This window comes from Podarcis raffonei, chromosome 14 (genome assembly GCF_027172205.1).
Source record: "Podarcis raffonei isolate rPodRaf1 chromosome 14, rPodRaf1.pri, whole genome shotgun sequence".
Taxonomy (NCBI): Eukaryota; Metazoa; Chordata; class Lepidosauria; order Squamata; family Lacertidae; genus Podarcis; species Podarcis raffonei.
Genome location: NC_070615.1, coordinates 40,145,709 through 40,165,831, shown reverse-complemented (window position 1 = coordinate 40,165,831; position 20,123 = coordinate 40,145,709). Strand labels below are relative to the sequence as shown.

The window sequence follows — 20,123 nt, the reverse complement described above, 5'->3', positions numbered from 1 at the left end:
CCAGCTGAATAAGCTTGCATTTGCTCACAAAACCCACCTCTCCCACCCACTCTTTAAAGCAGTTTTGTCTGTTTCTGTTTGTCTAAATTGCATGTTAAAAATAAATAAATAGAAGAGAGGTAGCTGTGTTAGTCTGTGGTATCAGGGTCAGGGGAACAAAAGGGTCTGTGGCACATTAAAGACTGTGTTTATTTAAAAAAGAAAATAAGACATAAGCCTTCATAAACCAGCATCTATTTCTTCAGATATGTGGGTGAAGTATCCAACTGGGTTGACTCAACTACCTGGTCATCCAGTTGCAGAACTTAAAGTCTTTGAGCTGTGAGCTTATCTTCAAAACAATCTTATGATGACACATGATTCCAGTTAGACCAAAAAGTGTTGTGGCAAGGGGTGGGGGGAAATGGTATAAAAAGATAATTCCTGGATGCCAAGATCCAGGCTTTGGGCAAGTACTCTTTGGTTAGAGAACTCCAGCAGAGTTTTAAAATCACATAATATGCAGCAAAGCAAAGTGTGGAAATATAGACTGTTAGACCTTTAAAATACGCCCTTCTACATTTCATCCAAAGTTCCCCTCTTCCCCTAGCATAGAAAACGATCACACATTTAGCAAGTTAAAATTAGTTTACTTACAAACTCTTTAAAGGTCAGGTTCATGTGCTTTTCCATACACCAGTCAGAAAACACAGACAGTAAAATTTGGCTTAGTTACAGTGGTGAAAATTCCTGAATTATTGGTAAAGGAACTCAAGGGTGGGGCTGATGAGTTTGGAGTCCAGTACATAGCTGTTAACTTTCCCCTTTTCTTGCGAGGAATCCTATTCGGAATAAGGGAATTTCCCTTTAAAAAAGGGAAACATTGACAGCTATGGTCCAGTAGCATCTGAAAGGCCCAAGGTTCATCACCTGTGATTTATGCTTATGGTCCTTGCAATGCAGGTTTGAATATATTGTGTAAGTTGTAACAATTCATGAGATTGCTCTTTTATTTTTCTGCAACGGCAGTGTAAGCTACTAAGCCATTTTATTCATTAGACACTATTTTATGTAAACCAACTTTCCATATTTATTCAGATTGGCATTATATAGTTCTTGCTACTTCCCTAAGATATGTCAAGACAATACTGATATATATACTGACAGGAAAGGTGAAATTCTTCAGCTCATAATGATAAAATAATAACGATATAATATAATCATGACGTTATTTCTATACTGCATTTTCTGCAAACTTGTATCCAAAGCAGTTTACAAAAGAGTAACACCCCAAAAGCAGCAACACAATAACCACAATACATAATTAAAATCATAATACCATTTACAGCACTAACATTTCAATAATTAACCATTAATTTATAAGACAGCAAAGAAATTTAAGTGACCATGAAGGACACCAACAGGCCAATTAATATCCCATAGGCTGTAAATTCCTATTTTATAGCCACAAGAGACACTAGAAATTTGTACAATGATGGCAACCCAAGAGCCACCAAGGCAAATGGAGCATCATCATCTATCCATTGGTGATATTGTTGTGACAACCGGTCCTTTTTTGATAACTTCAGAGTCTCCTTAGGCATTCCCCCACTCTTTCAGCCTCAACTCCTTCCTCTGGATTTTCCCAGAAATTGTCTTGGGTAGGTCTTGAACAAACTCTATCTGTTTTGAAGGATTAAAAAGAGAGAGAGATAAACTGAGCACATCAACTTTTTTTGGAGTTGCATTTAGTCAACTTTTGTGGAACAGAGGAATCTTAACCCAAGTCTTAACAAAACACAGGTTGACAAGCTGTCCCCACCTCTCCTGGAAAGACTCCTGGGCCTTGAATCTGGGGTATGGCAGCCAGAGGCTTAGCAAAGGGAGTTTTTGACCCTCCTTTCAGCTCCACGCAGCAAAAAAGCTACAGCAGCTGAATTTCTGCATGTGAATGGTTGAGGAATTCAGGCATTGCAAATTCCTTTGGGAAATGACCCGAGTTGCATGTATTGGACAAATGTACTGATTTCACACTTCTCCTAAAGCTGCAGTGGTCTCTGGCAGCTGAAATGTGTCAAACTTGGAGTTTAAAATTTTGTTTAAAATAGGTTTAAAGTTTTTAATTTTGGATTTTAAATGGTTATAACCCAGCTTGAGACCTACTGGTGAAGGGTGGATTATAACAGTAATATATATTCAGAGAGATAATACACATTTAAATAGGAACCATTGGAGAGGGATTGTAGCTTAGTGGCAGAACATGTCTTTTTTTTCCATAAAAAGATCTCAGGTTCAATCCCCAACAACCAGAGGACAGGTGAATACGTCAGTTTTGATTTATCTTGGTTTCTCGTTTTTCAAATCTTAAATTCAACTCTTCACATTTCAACATCAGTTTGCGAATTAACAATTCTAAACGTGCACATGAAAATTCACGACCATTTGTGTGCAAATTTCTTCAAATATAAACACTGTTATTTATTTTTTTGCAAATCAGCTCCCCTTCATATAATGCATTTTTGCACTTCTGTGCAAATTTACTCCAGTATATGCATTTTGAATGCACAACTCCATTGGACAACTGCATCGTAAAATTCAAATTTCAAAGGACAGCACAAATTTCAAAGGACAGCACAAATCAGGTAATTTTGCTTTGAAATGTGACTCTTGTCTGAAACCAGAGTCTGGAAGCATTGCTAGGCTACGATCATTCCTAATCCATTCTTAAGAACATTGTCTCTCCCTTCACCCAAGATCCAGTGATTGACGCCGAGTAATTCTGAACACTGTACTTGCCTTTCGGGGGTACTTGTAAGGAGCTGTCACTTTCTTGGCATGTGTTTGCAGTTCAAGAATTAATTGTTCTTTGTCATGTGACTGATAAACTGGCGACAGGACGACGAAAGCTTTCACAACCTACAATGAAGGCGAATGGAGGCAAGGTTAATTGATAGCCGTGCTTGTGTGTGTGGAAGGGGAGAAAATGAGGGGAAGGGCTGTAGCTCAGTGGTTAGAGCTTTGCCTGCAGAAGATCCCAGCTTCTCCAGGTCGGGCTGTGAGAGAACCCAGCCTGCAAACTTGGAGAGCCACTGCCAGTCTGTGAGGACAATACTGGGCTAGATGAACCAATGGCCCGGCTCAGAATAAAGAAACTTCCTATGATACTATCAACTGTACCCACCTCCCTCTCTGACACAAACCTAGCTCTTGCTGAGATGGGGAATGTAGGTCTGGACTATCCCACCTGAGGCTGCTGCTGGGGCTCAGACATCACTGAATGCTCTTTTGAACACACAGCCACCCCCTGCTGTACATAGAAAACAAAACAGGGAGGAAGCAAGATGAGGCTCATTCCTCCTAGGATGTCCTGGGATAGCCCTATATTGTGAAGGTGCCCTCTTTTTCAGGTGTGGGGTACCAATGGCCCTGCAGGTATTTGAAGGGCTGACCAGTCCAAAGTTGAACAACCCTCAGAAGGAAGCGCAGAGACCTAGAAGCTGCCCATCCACACTTAGCTCCTGGACCACAGACTGGGCAGGAACATAGAAGCCTTAACTTCCAATTTCCATGCTTATATTACAGGTGGAGCTGCATGTTGCCTACAACCCCACATTGCCTATAACAAAAATGTCTCAAACTGATTGTAACAGACCTATATGAAGGATTCAACAATTTGAAAATAGAGGCAATGGATGTATTTTTGTTACTTAGTGAAAATCTTTCAAACATATTGAAGAAGAAGGAGGAGGAGGAGGAGGAGGAGGAGGAGGAGGAGGAGGAGAAGAAGAAGAAGAAGAAGAAGAAGAAGAAGAAGAAGAAGAAGAAGAAGAAGAAGAAGAGAGAACCATACCTCTCCTCGGACAGGATCTGGGCTGCTGACGACAGCTGCTTCTGCCACTGCCGGGTGCTCCATCAAGGCATTTTCTACTTCTGATGGCCCAATGCGATACCTCAGATTTGAAGGAGAAGTTAGATCTTGGCAAGCTATCAGCCTGAAGCAGAGCTTTGTGTGTGCTAACATGGTTAACTTAGGTCTGTTAATTTCAATGGGTCTGCTCTGAATAGGGCTAAGACTGGATCTCACCTTGATTCAGGTGTGGAGAGGACTTTGATCCTCGAGATATTGCTCAGCTATAACTCCCATCACCCCAGGGGCAAGGATTCATCTGCACGGTCCCATGAGTGTAAGCCAGCACAAAGGTTTCTGCTAGAGGAATAGGGCTTCCCCCCTCTCTCCACTCCCTAGACCCCCAAGTGTGCTGTGGGGGACCGGAACCTGTCAGGTGAAACCCCAGAGCAGTGCATGGAGACAAGAGGGGAGATTGCTTTGTGAGACAAATAGAAACACTTCTGGTTATAGAAGCATCTCCTTAGTGTTACTTTGAATTTAAAGCGCATAGGGTATCATTCAGCTAAATTTTACTTAGAGCACACATATGGACATGAATGGGCCTAACTTAGTCATGTTTGTTAATTTTGGTGGGCTCACTCTGAGTAAAACTTAGTTGAATACCACCCACAGCTTCCCCGAAAGAACCCTGGCAACTGCAGTTTAATTTTCACAGAACTACAGTTCCCAGCACCCTTAACAAGCTGCAGTTCCCAGGATTCTCTGGGGAAATGAATGAGCCTTTAATGTATGGAATGGATATTACTTTACCAGGGACGGTGCTGGCTTGATTTCTAGTCTTTTAAATGGTGTTGCAACTTCTGCATTGCAGATGCTTGTGGTACGGTAAAAAAACCCCAGCCGTGCCAAGTGTTTTACAAAATAAGCGTACCCAGAGGACAAGATAACGTCATCGGCTCTTGCCACAAACTGGACATATCCCTCTTCATCCATGAACCCTCTGTCCCCGGTGATGTAGAAGTCCCCACGCTCTGTTGCAGCTGTTTTCTCAGGGTCATCCTAAGAATAATGCAGCAGAGATCAACAAAGCTACAAAGGCACATTCATCTCTTGATTCTTGCAACATCAGACGGTATCCTGCATTTGGGAAGGGCCCATCACAGATCTAGCAACACAGGCAGAACGTTCTAAGATCTCAAATGGAGTGCTTTCCTGGGTAAAAGTTGGCTTTTGCATTTTGGTTAACACAGAGATGCTTGGGCTTTCACATTTGGTTAACTGCAGAGAACTAGCATGGAATACAACTCATGGCACTTCTGGTCCTGGAGACTGCATATAGCCATGATGGCTAATATCTTTCTCTATCAAACTACATGGATTCTGCTGTCATTAGCAAGGGCCCTTCCCTGAGTGCCTTCTCCAAGGAAGGTGAGGACAATGGCAACACAAGAATGGGCTTTTTCAGTGGTGGCCCCTTGTTTCTGGAATGCTCTCCCCAGGGAAACATGCCTGGCACCATCATTGCCAGCTTTAAGACATCAGGCTAAGACATTTCTGCTTACCCAGGCATTCCGTTGTTAAATGGGATGATCCACTGCTATGATTCCTGACCGGTTTTGTTGTGTTCATTTTTCAGCAAGGTGGTGTAAAATCCGCCCCCCCCCCCAAATTTTGATGTATGAACTCTCCTAGCAATTTTTGCTCCATCATATTTTCCCTTACTTATTTGGTTTAAACCAGATGTAGGGAACCTTTGGCCCTGAATTACAACCCCCATCACCCCCAGCTTGCTTGCTGTGCTTTCTGGGGTAGATGGGAGTTGTAGTTCTGCAACATCTGGAGGGCCAAAGGTTCTCCGCAAATGATTTAAACTGATTGCCAGCTTGCTTTGCATTTTACGGGTTTGTAAGTTCCCCCATCCAGCCTTATTAACGTCTGCTGAAAAAGCACCCAATATCTTTTTATTCTAGGGGTGGTCCTCTAAATGTTGCTCTACTACAACACCCAACATGGGTGCAATCATGGTCAATGGAGAGGGATGATGGGAGGTCCAGTCAGGAACATCTGGAAGGTCCCCCACCTCTGTTATATTCCTTGGAGGCTGCCCCATCATTTGAGAGGGTTCGTTTCTTACCACATAGCAGGTGAAGAGACCCAAGGGCCTTTTGGGCTTGATTTTAACAGCAATGTCTCCTTCTTCCCCAGGAGGTAGGCGATTGCAATGTTCATCTATTATCTAGAAAGATGGAACCCCAAGCATCAGTTATTTGAGCTTTTCTGTTTTGTCTCTTCAGTTGAGCAATATGGGCACATCACGGTGTTTACTCAAGCAACACGGGTTATTATGGCTGACTGTTATGGCTTCCCTGCATTATAAATATTCCTACCTGGACATCAAATGGAGGAGCAGGCGTTCCAGCAAAGCCAGGCTTGACTTTCATATCTCTCCTAGTCGAACATAACATAGTCTGTGTAAAGAAATGGTAAATGTCCAGTCAGGTTTCTCTCTCTCCCTCTTTGAAACTATGGCTTTTAACTGATTAGAGAATTTTCAGTCGACTTTATCTATCTTCCATTTACAGATTTGGGGAAGGGCCATAGCTGAGTGAGGACTGTACAAGCTGGAGTCTGCAGGAGAAGTTGCGGCATGGAACAACAACAACAACAACAACAATTTTATTATTTATACCCTGCCCATCTCTGGGCGGGTCCCAGTACATATTAAAACATAATAAAATGTCAAACATTAAAAAAAACTTCCGGATACAGTGGTACCTCGGGTTACGTATGCTTCAGGTTACATACGCTTCAGGTTACAGACTCTGCTAACCCAGAAATAGTGCTTCAGGTTAAGAACAGTTTCAGGTTAAGAACGGACCTCCGGAACGAATTAAGTACTTAACCCGAGATACCACTATACAGGGCTGCCTTCAGACGTCTTCTAAAAGTTGTGTTTTAGATGTTTCCTTGACATCTGATGGGAGGGCATTACACAGGGCCGGTGCCACTTCCAAGAAGCCCCTCTGCTTGGTTCCCTGTAACTTTACCACTTACAGTGAGGGAACCGTCAGAAGGCCCTCGGAGGTGGACCTCAGTGTCTGGGCTGAACAATGGGGGTGGAGACGTTCCTTCAAGTATACTTTTCCTATACAGGGTTCCAACCAGCCAGCCATGCCCTTTTCTAGGGCACTCCATTCCATTCTCTCCAATATGGATGGAGGTGCATTCTCCCATGTGGGGCGTTTTGGGGAAATCATGCATTTGGATTTGATAAGCTTCTGCTGGCACATTGGGCCAGCTGCGCTTGGCTGTTACCCAGAAGGTTGGTGGTTCGAGCCCACACGGGGACGGCAGTAGGCAAGTTTCCTGCATTGCAGCGGGGGGACTAGATGACCATTGGGCTCCCTTCCAACTCTACAATTCTGTGATTCTATGATTCTATAGATACCTGATAAATAAGGTATACTATTCATTGTATCTAGGGATTCATTGTATCTAGGGAAAGTGAGGAGGAATTAAAGAACCTTTTAATGAGGGTGAAAGAGGAGAGCGCAAAATATGGTCTGAAGCTCAACATCAAAAAAACGAAGATCATGGCCACTGGTCCCATCACCTCCTGGAAAATAGAAGGGGAAGAAATGGAGGCAGTGAGAGATTTTACTTTCTTGGGCTCCATGATCACTGCAGATGGTGACAGCAGTCACGAAATTAAAAGACGCCTGCTTCTTGGGAGAAGGGCAATGACAGGCCTAGACAGCATCTTGAGAAGTAGAGACATCACCTTGCCAACAAAGGTTCGTATAGTTAAAGCTATGGTTTTCCCAGTAGTGATGTATGGAAGTGAGAGCTGGACCATCAAGAAGGGTGATCGCTGAAGAATTGATGCTTTTGAATTATGGTGCTGGAGGAGACTCTTGAGAGTCCCATGGACTGCAAGAAGATCAAACCTCTCCATTCTGAAGGAAATCACCCCTGAGTGCTCACTGGAAGGACAGATTGTGAAGCTGAGGCTCCAGTACTTTGGCCACCTCATGAGAAGAGAAGACTCCCTGGAGAAGACCCTGATGTTGGGAAAGATGGAGGGCACAAGGAGAAGGGGGCGAAAGAGGATGAGATGGTTGGATAGTGTTTTCGAGGTTACCAGCATGAGTTTGACCAAACTGCGGGAGGCAGCGGAGGACAGAGGTGCCTGGCGTTCTCTGGTCCATGGGGTCACGATGAGTCGGACACGACTAAACGACTAAACAACAACAACATTCATTGTATCAAATTGTAGATTTCAACAGAAGTCTCATAAAGTTCAATGAAAAAAGCAGAAGACCCAGTGGATCAGCTCATTCTCTAGTCAGTTTATGTATAAGGTCCATACATGTAAAAGTAAAAGTATCTATTCCACCTGTCTGTTCAAAAAGTCCAATAATCCACATGAAGGGTTGTTACAGTTCCACAGAATCCTTTCAGAGTCTAAGACAAGGATTTACGGAATATTAGCCTTGTTTCGCCATCCTAGGCTACATCAGTAGAATAGGCTCATATGTAATATTACAGGATAGTGGATCTTATAGTATAGTAGTGGTTGCGAAACAAGGCTACTATTCTGGAAATCCTTGCATGAACAGACTAGAGAATGAACTGATCCACTGGGTCTTCTGCTTTTTCCGTTGAACTTTATGAGACTTCCGTTGAAATCTACAATTTGATACAACGAATAGTATACCTTATTTATTCAAAAGTACAGCCGGTTACGTCTTGTGTGTTTATTGAGTATGTTTCACGTAATCATAGGTTTGTTGTTGTTGTCTATAGATACATGGCCAAATGCCAACGTACTGTCTCTGTCTGTCCATAGCCTTCACGGATTCCCACTCCTGTCTGCGCTTTCCACTGCTCCATCACTTCAGGGCTGTTGCCTTCCCCACCACTCAGGCACCGTCTCAGGCTCTTGAACTTGTATCTGCATGAGGGTATGAAGAAGCTTTGAGTCAACAGTGATTATTGCCCCCATGGCAAGTTATAAAAAGGTAAAGGGACCCCTGAGCATTAGGTCCAGTAGTGACTGACTCTGGGGTTGCGGCGCTCATCTCGCTTTATTGGCCAAGGGAGCCGGCGTACAGCTTCCGGGTCATGTGGCCAGCATGACTAAGCTGCTTCTGGCGAACCAGAGCAGCGCACGGAAACGCCGTTTACCTTCCTGCCAGAGCAGTACCTATTTATCTACTTGCACTTGGACGTGCTTTCAAACTGCTAGGTTGGCAGGAGCAGGGACTGAGCAATGGGAGATCACCCCGTCGCGGGGATTCAAACTGCTGACCTTTTGATCAGCAAGTCCTATGCTTTGTGGTTTAACCCACAGCGCCACCCGCGTCTCATATGGCAAGTTATACAGGCATACAATAGCATCCCAGTTAGCACACCTAGTGCTGGTGTAATGTTGGACTCAAATGCCCATCAGTCCCGGAAAAGCTTGGCCAATGCTCAGGTTAGGGTGGGATTGAGTTCAGAAATTTAAAAAAATAAATGTTATCAAGCGCAAGCAAGAAGTAGAAAATGGAAATATTGTAAATGCAAGAAATAAAGAAATGGAAAATGAAATCACAGAGGGTGTGACTAGGTGAGCCTTGGGGCATCCCTCGACTACAATTCTAAGATTCTATGAAATATTTCCAAAGGAAGCAAGAAATATAAATAATGAGATGAATTTAATAGGAAACAAGCTAAAACAAAAGAAAGAAAAAACAGGTAGGGGGTTGGACTAGATGACACTCAGTGTCCTTTCCAACTCCACAGTTCTGTGAATCTATGATTCTGTAAACCCAGGCAGAGGGACTCAGAAGTGCACTTTTAAAAAAAGCAGGAAGTTAGTGCTGAGTTTTAAAATGCACAGATGCTACCATGCAGAGTTTGCTATACCTTCCAATGTTGTGCTGCAGAAGCATACGATAAACAGTTGGGGGGCCACAGAAAGTTGTCACGGGATACTTGGCGAGGGTCTAGAGGGGAAAACACAAACACATTCCTATTGCACCAAGTGATTCCAGAAGTCTCACAAGGGTTTATTTCTGATTTTTAACTTTTTGTCTGAAACATTTTCCTGTAAGGCTGAATTGTTGTTTTTACTTCTACCAAGAAATGGAGGAAACAGATTTCCTGCCTCCGTCAAAAAGAGGGAATTGTGGTCTGGAAAGGGACCACTGCTCAGCGGGAAGAGCTTTGAATGCAGAAGATTCTCAGTTAAATTCTTAGCCTCTCTGGGGAACCTCAGACTGGGGCAGAATGCGGCCCTTCAGACCTTTCTATCCGGCCCTTGGAATGCTCCCCAGCTACATCTCCAACACTTTCTAGGCCACAGCCCTCCTTGGCCCTGCTATGCACCCTTCTTGGATGTTTTGCCTGGCTGGGATGTTCCCTTAATGAAGAAGAAGAAGAAGAAGAAGAAGAGGAGGAGGAGGAGGAGGAGGAGGAGGAGGAGGAGTTTGGATTTGATATCCCGCTTTATCACTACCCTAAGGAGTCTCAAAGTGGCTAATATTCTCCTTTCCCTTCATCCCCCACAACAAACACTCTGTGAGGTGAGTGGGGCTGAGAGACTTCAGAGAAGTGTGACTGGCCCAAGGTCACCCAGCAGCTGCATGTGGAGGAGCGGAGACGCGAACCCAGTTCACCAGATTACGAGTCTACCGCTCTTAACCACTACACCACATTGGCTCTTGAACTTCCAGAGTGGAGGAAGAGAAGCAAATGAGTGAGTAGAAAATACCTCATTGTACAAAGGTTCAATTTACATTTATTACTCTGCCCAATTTCCCCTTTGGCCCCACCCACCACTGGCAAGTGGCCCTTGGGATATTGCCCAGAAGGTTACATGGGCCTTGATGCTGACAAATGTTCTCCACCCCTCAGATGAGATACGAGGTATTGGGGAAAGACCTCTGTTGGAGACCCCAGATAGCTCTTGCAAGGCAGGCAAGGCTATTATGGAGTACGTATAGGAACCTGCCTTATACTGAATCAGATTGGTCCATCTAGCTTAGCTTTGTCTACACTGATTGAAAGCAACTCCACAGGGTCCCAGACAGGGAATCTTTCACAGCCCTACCTAGAGATGTCATTGAACCCAGAACCTTCTGAATGCAAAGCAAATTCCCAACCACTCTTCTGGGTTTGGAGCTCAAGGAGGAAACTCAGGATCTCTGTTGGCAGAGCAACTCCCCCAAACCAGTGGGAGAGCCAGTGTGGTGTAGTGGTTAAGAGCGGTAGTCTCGTAATCTGGGGAACCGGGTTCGCGTCTCCGCTCCTCCACATGCAGCTGCTGGGTGACCTTGGGCCAGTCACACTTCTTTGAAGTCTCTCAGCCCCACTCACCTCACAGAGTGTTTGTTGTGGGGGAGGAAGGGAAAGGAGAATGTTAGCCGCTTTGAGACTCCTTAGGGTAGTGATAAAGCGGGATATCAAATCCAAACTCCTCCTCCCCCTCCGCTGCTGCTGCTGCTTCTTCTTCTTCTTCTTCTTCTTCTTCTTCTTCTTCCCAAACACCTTGGTCTTCTGCCCCAATGCTTCCTGCCTTTTGAATAAGGCAACGTTAGCCTTACATTGAGAACAGTCGTTGGCTCGAACTGGAGCATGCCATGCTGAAAGATGCACGCCCCTTGGATCCATGTAGGGTACAAATTGCTGAAGACAAATTTGATCCAGCCTGTGTCAGAGAAACCCCAGATCACATCAGAAGGATTCAGGTCCATCCAGTACCTGTTAATAAGGAGGCAAACACGATGACTGCTCAGTTACATTTATTAGACATACTTATGTTTGAGGAACAAACTAGACAGGGTGAAAAGATATGGGATGAGATCTTTTGATTTTAAGATTTAAAGGACAGCAGCAGGTGTTAGAATGGGGGAGGTGGAGAGATGGAAATGGTTCAAAGCTGTGGTACTTTAAAATGTTGTGCTTGGAGGCTCTCCTTTGGATGACTAAGAATTGCAGTTTTATTGTGCCTTAAGCTTAAAACAAAGATTACAGCCACTCCATCATGCCTATCAAAGTTCTTGCCACAATTAAATAGTCATTCTTTAAACTGCCACAGGACTTTCTGTTGTGTTTGTTGCCCCTGAAGATTTAGAAAGAGATAGATACCTTCCAACAACTGTCAGCCCAATCCCCAAACTGCTGCAGGAGTGTTCCACCATTTTGGGATAACCCGTGGTTCCACTGGTAAAGTAGATGGTCATTGGATCTTGACTCCTTGTTTTGACAGGCTGATGATCACCGTCTGCGGCACTTTAAAACAGAAAAGTGGGAAAGTAGTAAGAATGGGGTAGGTGCAATCAAAATCAATGGTCTGTGATCTTGTAAGCTTAAGGTATTCTGGGAAATTAGGATTCCAATAGAAAACAGATAAGTGCGAACTGCAATAAAATGTTGCAGAGGGAAGACTTCATCCAAGATACTCCATTCAAATTAACTCAAGTTCCTTGAATTTTTGAATCAACTTGTGATTCATATACAGTCATACCTCGAGCTGAATGCACTTCGGGTTGAACGTGTTCGAGTTGCACTCCACGGCATCCCAGAAGTAACGGAGCGCGTTACTTCTGGGTTTCGCTGCTCGCGCATGCACAGATGCTCAAAATGATGTCATGCGCATGCGCAGTAGCAGCAAAATGCGACCCGCGCACACGCAGACACGCCGTCACGTCTTGCGTTCCATTCGGGATGCGAATGGGGCTCCGGAACGGATCCCGTTCGCATCCCGAGGTACCATTGTACAGTGGTACCTCCGGTTACAAACTTAATTCATTCCGGAGGTCCATTCTTAACATGAAACAGTTCTTAACATGAGGCACACTTTCGCTAATGGGGCCTCCCGCTGCCCCCACGTGACCTCCGCTCACATCCCAGGGCAAAGTTCGCAACCAGGGTCATCTACTTCCGGGTTAGCGGAGCTTGTTACCCGAAGCGTTCATAAGGAGGACAGTGCATAACCCGAGGTTCCACTGTACTTAAATAATAAAAAAATCCCGTGAAAATTCTGCAACATTTTAGTTGACATTCCTCCCAAAATACATATTTTTGTATACATTTTTGTCCGCTATACAAATGTTGGAAAGCAATTGGCTATCTTCCTGATGTAGGTGATGAATACTGCAGACACCAGGTTTTTCTATCTCACTCTTTGACTTATCCCTGACTTGCTTAACAAGGCAGCAGAGATTCTCACTTCAGCAGGTCATGGAAGTTCAGCCATCCTTCTCTGCTGGTGCCTTTGGAGACCAACATCCGAGTTTTCAGGAACTGGCAATCAGATGCAAGAGAGTCAATCAATGGAGCCAAGGCGTCATTTGTAACTATGCATTTGGCCCGAGACTTTTGGAGCCGGTACAAGATGTCTTGAGCAGTCAATAGTGTCGTGGCTGGGATGAAGGTGACACCTAGGAGCAAAACAAAATGTAATTAAAAAGAAAGGAGAGGGAGACACAGCAAAAATGGATCTTTCTGTTGGTTCCTAGCACAGAGAGGACCTGACTGACCTGCTCTGATGCAGCCCACAGTGATCAGCCACCACTCAGGCACCCTGGGGAGGATGATGACGATTCGGTCTCCCTTCTGCAGATTGCAAGCCTTGGAGAGGACGTTGGCTGCTTTCCTGGTTAAGAATGCCAGCTCCTCAAAGCTCCACTGCACCTCCTCGCCTTTCCCACTTACCCACCAAAGAGCAGGACTGGAAGCTCTCTTTCTATCCTATCAGGCACAAAGGATGAAGAAAAATGGAAGCTATTTTACTTAGCTATCTCTCTAACAAGATTTATATACCAAATAATCAGCGAAAGGTTTCTCAGCGGTTTACAGAAAACCCTATAAAATTTTCCAAAGAGGACACCAATAAAATCAAGCTATCCCTTACATCTTGTTTCATATTTTATCTATGGTTTGATTAATTTTATGCCTACTTGTTTTTGAGCAAGTAGGCATAAAATTAATCAAACTATAGATGTAGCATCCCCATAAACAGCTGAAGCTAGACTATCTACAGACAAAATTTGCAACGTATCTGATACTCTGTAAATTCAAGTCCTCAGGACAACAGAAATGAATTAAGCAGACCTCAAGTAACAATCTTAATGCCATTTATACAGAGGAAAATGAAACATACAAAAACATTCAGAATTTTGAACATCACTTGGCATGTTAAATAAGGGAAAATGAAAAAAAAAAAACAGAGGATGTAAGGGTTAGACAAGAACTTTCACACTAAAATGCTGATGAATTCCATGCAGACATTTTTAGGCAGGAGGCAGAATGGATTTGTAAGCTGAGGGGGAAATGTTGAGAACTGAATTTAAGACGGGAAAAATGAGAAACCAAGAAAAGCCAAACAGGACAACTTTTCTCAACTCTGGCTAGCAGTTAGGAAGTTTCCATGCTACTTTTTTTTATTGACTCAAAACAGTTTTGACTACCAAAGGGACTTCACTTCTTAATGTAAATGAAATAGGGAACTTTAGGTTTTAGGTTTTGCAAAACTTTAGGTTTTGATGATTTGCTGAAAGGTAATGCTAATTTATGTTTTGTTGACATATAGTTTGTTTTGAGAGACATATTCAATGACCATTTGCTATAAACAATAAAGATCAGCACGACTGACGAATAATGCTAGGAAATCATGACAGATACAGTCCCTTACCTTTTCCTTTTGGCTCCATTGATCCAGGACATCATGTGCAAAATTAAAATGGTCTGGCACATTTTTGTAGAGGGCTTCAGTGTCTGAGAAATCCAGAAATGGAGATCCACTGCAAGGTTGACTCATGATTCTACAAGGCAATTTGAAAGCACTAAAAGACTTTAAAACTGGAATTCTGGAGAGAAGCTTCCTTGCCCCTGCCATGAAAACAATTCTTGCCTTTATGGAAAACCAAAAGAAAAAGGAAAAAAAAAGTATTAAACATGTATGCATTGAATAAATTCCAGTGACAAAAGTGCAAAGTGGAACTCCAATGGAGACTACAATTCCCAGCATCCCTGACCACTGGTCCTGCTAGCTAGGGATCATGGGAGTTGTAGGCCAAAAACATCTGGAGGGCCGAGGTTGATGAAGCCTGCTCTATATAGCTGTTTCAGTGTTGAAAATGGGAGCTGAACTGTGCGTCATGTTCCCATTGCCCATTTGCTGCTGGGCCGGGTTCCAGCCTCAAAGAATCCTGGAATCTGAGAACTGTAGAGTTGGAAGTGACCCTAATCTAGTCAGAGCCCCTGCAGTGAAGGAATCACAGCTAAAGGACCCCTGACAGATGGCCATCCAATCTCTGTTTGTTTTTTTTAAAATTAAATGAAGGAGATCCCACCACCTTTCGAAGCAGCTCACTCCAGGGTTGAACAGCTCTTACCATCGTAAAGTTCTTCCTGATGTTTAGTCGGAACCTCCTTTCTTGTAATTTGGGTCCGTTGGTTGAGGGCCTACCCTCCAGAGCAGCAGGAAACCAGCTTGCTCCATTTTCCTTGTGACAGCCCCTCAGATATTTGAAGATGACCATCCTTTCACCTCTTTCAATTTGAACTTAGCCTGATCTTTTATTCCCCTTCCTCTCCCCCCCTTTCCCTTTTTATGAAGATTACCCACTCTGGTGTTAAGTTGTGGGTGAACATATCAGACGACACAGCGACTCTTCAAACAGCTCTTGTTTATTCACAGGCCAGAACAGAACTGGGCTGAAGGGTTCAGCCAACCTGATTATATAGAGCTCAACTACGAGGCAACAGTAACAACTTTCTGTAACTATCCAATCACTGAACGTCACTTTCAATTCCTTATTTGCATATGTGGACCTGAGTGAAAACTATCTACAGTATCCCCCTGCTGGCCCAGGGTGAGAATTTCAGTACATAACATCTGGGATCCCACAGCTAATTCTCCCCTGGCCTCCTCGCTGGCCCAAATAGGACTAATTTAGCCAGCTAGCCCTGATGATCATCTAATGTTTATTGGATGGATTTCCCCCCTAAATTGATTTTTGAATTCTGAATTTATTGTTATTCACGTTTTATACTGTATTTTATACTGTTTTTGGTTGCATCAATTAAGTGCTTTAAATTTGTTGTTAGCCACCCTGAGCCCGGTTTTCTGAACCGGGAAGGGTGTGGTATAAATAAAAAAATATTATTATTATTATAATTTAAGTCTCCTCTTCTCCAGGTCAACATACCCGACTCCCTCAACAGTTCCGCATTTATATGTATATTTGGGCACACTTTTCTCTAAAGGACACATTTAGTACACATTTGGTCCCTTAAAAAAGGAATGCTTTCTGTAGGCCTTTCTCTTGGTTCTGCCACTTTTGTAGGCACATTGGGCGAGAAGGTAAGAGGGCCTTCTTGGTGGTTGCTCCCAGATTGTGGAACTCTCTTCCATGAGACTAGGCTGGCCCCCTCTGGGCTTTCCTTTTGCTGCCAGCCAATGATTTCTTTGTTCCAACAGGCCTTTGACCACAAACTGGAGGGGTCTTCTGAGGTGGGTGATGTTCTTTTGAGTGTGTGTGAGAATTTGAATGGTTTTCAGTGTTTTCAGTGCTTTTAAAAACAAAGTTTACCTATTTAATTGGTTTTAATATTTATACTTTGAAGCTTTATCTGTTTTAATTGATGCTGTAAGCAGAGACATCACCTTGCCAACAAAGGTCCATATAGTTAAAGCTATGGTTTTCCCTGTAGTGATGTATGGAAGTGAGAGCTGGACCATCAAGAAGGCTGATCGCCAAAGAATTGATGCTTTTGAATTATGGTGCTGGAGGAGACTCTTGAGAGTCCCATGGACTGCAATAAGATCAAACGCATCCATTCTTAAGGAAATCAGCCCTGAGTGCTCACTGGAAGGACAGATCCTGAAGCTGAGGCTCCAATAATTTGGGCACCTCATGAGAAGAGAGGACTCCCTGGAAAAGACCCTGATGTTGGGAAAGATGGAGGGCACAAGGAGAAGGGGACGACAGAGGGCGAGATGGTTGGACAGTGTTCTCGAAGCTACCAGCATGAGTTTGACCAAACTGCAGGAGACAGTGGAAGACAGGAGTGCCTGGCGTGCTCTGGTCCATGGGGTCACGAAGAGTTGGACACGACTAAACAACTAAACAACAAGCTGCCATAGGTTCTGCAACAGGAGGAAAGTTGCATATATATTTAATAAATAAATATGAGGAGGAATTCCACATGCCCCACTGAAAAGTCCTATTTTAATGCTGATGTCCCTGACGAATAAGCATAACTGAAGGGAAACCCTTGTTACATTAAATTATATATTTTTCAGAGAGGGAGTTTAAGGACAGGAAAGCAGTGCCTGTATAATATCCTTGCCTGGTTTTCAAATTACTGAAAACTAAAGAGATTTCATCACTGTTTGCTGGAGGCTTTTGAAAATCAATTTTCTCTCTCCCCACCCCACCCTCCTTCACCATCAAATCACATGTTTGTGTTGCTTCTACTGAGAGGCTCAGGAGATATAATAATTTCATCCACTTTCCTCAAATTTTCATTTACTTGTGAGCAGAATTCTGGGGAAGGGGCAGGCATGGATCCATTGAGAATCCAGGGAAATTAAATACTACCAAGCAAGGACAAACGGTACAATATGCTATAAGAAAGTACTAGAAACTATAGTAAGAGTAAGGTAAGAAGTATAAGTACATTCAATGTCATGAATGTAACTTACATCAGGAAATGACCAGAAGTCTGTTTTCATATAATTTAATTTATTGGAATTTAGTTTATTGGATTTTTTACTTTAGTTTATTGTTGTTTAGTTAGAAATTATAAGAAAAGAGCATGTACAAATACAAGGTTTTTTTTAGAAAGAGAGAGAGAGAGTCCAGGGGAAGGCTTGATTTGAGAAGTTAGACCTTGCCATCTTGGTAATAAAACATCTTCAGAGAAGGCATGTCTACCGAGAAGTAATCCATGCTGAGTTAAATAGGACTGAAAGGTAAAGGGACCCCTGACCATTAGGTCCAGTTGTGGCTGACTCTGGGGTTGCGGTGCTCATCTCGCTTTATTGGACAAGGGAGCCGGCGTACAGCTTCCGGGTCATGTGGCCAGCATGACTAAGCCGCTTCTGGTGAACCAGAGCAATGCACGGAAACGCTGTTTACCTTCCTGCTGGAGCGGTACCTATTTATCTACTTGCACTTTGACGTGATTTCAAACTGCTAGGTTGGCAGGAGCAGGGACCGAGCAACGGGAGCTCACCTTGTCGCAGGGATTCGAACCGCCAACCTTCTGATCGGCAAGTCCTAGGCTCTGTGTTTAACCCACAGCACCACCCGCGTCCTTAAATAGGACTTACTCCCAGGTAAGTGAATATAGGATTGCAGATCCAGCTATACCTACAAATGATATTAATGTTCACACAAAATGTGAAAAGGGCAAGCAGTGAAATTCAAAAGCTGGTAGTATTTGTGAGTGTGTGCGTGAAGGCACTTCACCCAGTGGGTTGCTAAACCTTGCTGTGGACACGTTTAATGGAGTGGGGCAGGTGCTTCAAGGCCCCCCCCCACTTGCTCTGTTAAACAGCTTGCTGGGCTGCACCGCTCTTCCTCATGCTGCAATTGGTGGGGCCTCCTATTGGCAGCCATGCAAACTGCAGAACCTGGAATCAGCCTTTTGAATGTGTTATAAACATGCAACACCGGATGGCGCCAGAGAGCAAATAAAATTATAAACGATTTCCCATAGCGGATTTAATTTCTGACTTATTTATAACACGCCCCCCCCCAGTGTGTAGATCCACCCCCTGACAACATTTTACATTCTTATGTATAGACCACTTCTTAAGAGCACCACTGACTGGACCATCCTGACATTGTACAAACAGGCAGTTTCTAGCTACTTCCTAAGCACCATTCTTCGAAAACAACATGGGAATGTAACATGTAACAAGAGTCTCTAAATAAATATAATCTAGCTGAAATATAGGATGGTTCTACATTGTCTATTAAGTATCAATAGTGATTCGATTGCAAACGGGGTTGTTTACTGAGCACTCATCCTGACTTGCTTATATTGTCTGATGTTATGCCAAGCAACTGTTATTCAACACCCCTCAGTGAATTTCCCCATCACATTCCTTTATTGCATTTTTATTTTATTTTTATTTTTTAAATCCAGTTTTGCGGTGGCTTTGGAAACTGGGTTTGGTGTGCAAGAGCACAAAATCAACGTCAATGGCACATCCTGAATTTGCAGCTGTGTGACTGAATCCTACTCAAAAAGAGCAACAGTCTGAAAGCACTCCTAGTTAGTTGAGCTGTGGTAATGCTTTCTTGAAACAACTGGATAATATCTATGTATATTAGTTACAGCTCATTTCAAACTGACTGCTTTTGTGACTATACGTAGTTGGGCGTTGGTACCTATATGCTTTATGTAAGATCTGGTTGTTTTAACAACATAGTTTCATTGTTAGACACATACCCAGACGACGTTACACAACTCAGAAACTAGAATCTCTGTATAAACATGCAGACAACTTACCACAACCCACACTCTGGAATAGCAGAGAGCACTCCAAAAGGAAATTCACCAGGGTTTTTGAGAACTGAATGAAACAGCAAGCAGTACATCAACATTAACTTTTATCAGAGATCCATCAGTTGACATTTGAGAACCTTTCACTTGAATAGTCTGATGTAAGTCAAAAGTTAATGTTTGACTAGATCGCCACGTATTTGCCAAAAGGCCCCCGTTCTTTCCTCCAAATTAATTTATGCTGAAATGTAAGATATGCCCTCCCCCCCCCCAAGTCATTGGGGAATGCAGGTTGGATAAGGGAAAATGGAGTAGAGAGGCTTAGCAAATCCAAAAATGGCAGAACTCTTTCCTTGACTCTGAAAGGTAGAAACAGTGGCCTCTCCTGTTTCATTCAAGATCTTCCTGGGCTTGCCCTAGTTCTTCAAGTGGTGAATCAAGTGGTGATCAGTTCTGGGGTTCTGGTTTGGTTTCCTTTTGAAGGAGGTCACAGAGCTTTTCAACATTTTGTACTATTTTCATTAGTAATGAAGAAGAGGTTCAGTTCAGTTTGCATTTGAAAGCTAATTACCAAATTCACACTTCCCAAAACAAAAAAAATGTGAACTGAAATGCCGGCTATTGTGACATTATTTAAATGCTCTGGTAACTTTCAGATTGGGTTGTTGCAATGTGCTATGCATGAGGCAGCCACTGAAAACAACTCAAAAACTTAAATTGGTCCAAAATGCAACAGCCAGATTACTGGCTTGGGGTTCTGTTTAGATCTCATATAATAATAGTC

At 43.3% G+C, this 20,123-nt stretch overlaps 1 protein-coding gene across 2 annotated transcripts; it reads right to left on the bottom strand.

Annotated features, from left to right (window-relative positions):
* Positions 1 to 608: 608 nt before the first annotated feature.
* Positions 609 to 19,490, bottom strand: LOC128402163 (acyl-coenzyme A synthetase ACSM3, mitochondrial-like). 2 transcript variants are annotated; one of them, XM_053366120.1, is made up of 14 exons: positions 19,346 to 19,490; positions 14,511 to 14,729; positions 13,357 to 13,567; positions 13,047 to 13,257; positions 11,963 to 12,106; positions 11,419 to 11,575; positions 9,740 to 9,819; positions 8,660 to 8,783; positions 6,217 to 6,297; positions 5,964 to 6,065; positions 4,761 to 4,888; positions 3,830 to 3,929; positions 2,772 to 2,895; positions 609 to 1,658 (listed from the first exon to the last, which is right to left on the bottom strand). In XM_053366120.1, the coding sequence occupies exons 2-14, from the start codon at positions 14,712 to 14,714 to the stop codon at positions 1,576 to 1,578; spliced, it is 1,749 nt and encodes a 582-aa protein (XP_053222095.1). In that variant the 5' UTR covers positions 14,715 to 14,729; positions 19,346 to 19,490; the 3' UTR covers positions 609 to 1,575. The 2 variants fall into 2 exon arrangements, with proteins under 2 accessions (XP_053222095.1, XP_053222096.1); XM_053366121.1 differs by having other exon boundaries at positions 14,511 to 14,640.
* Between the last annotated feature and the right edge of the window lie 633 nt (positions 19,491 to 20,123).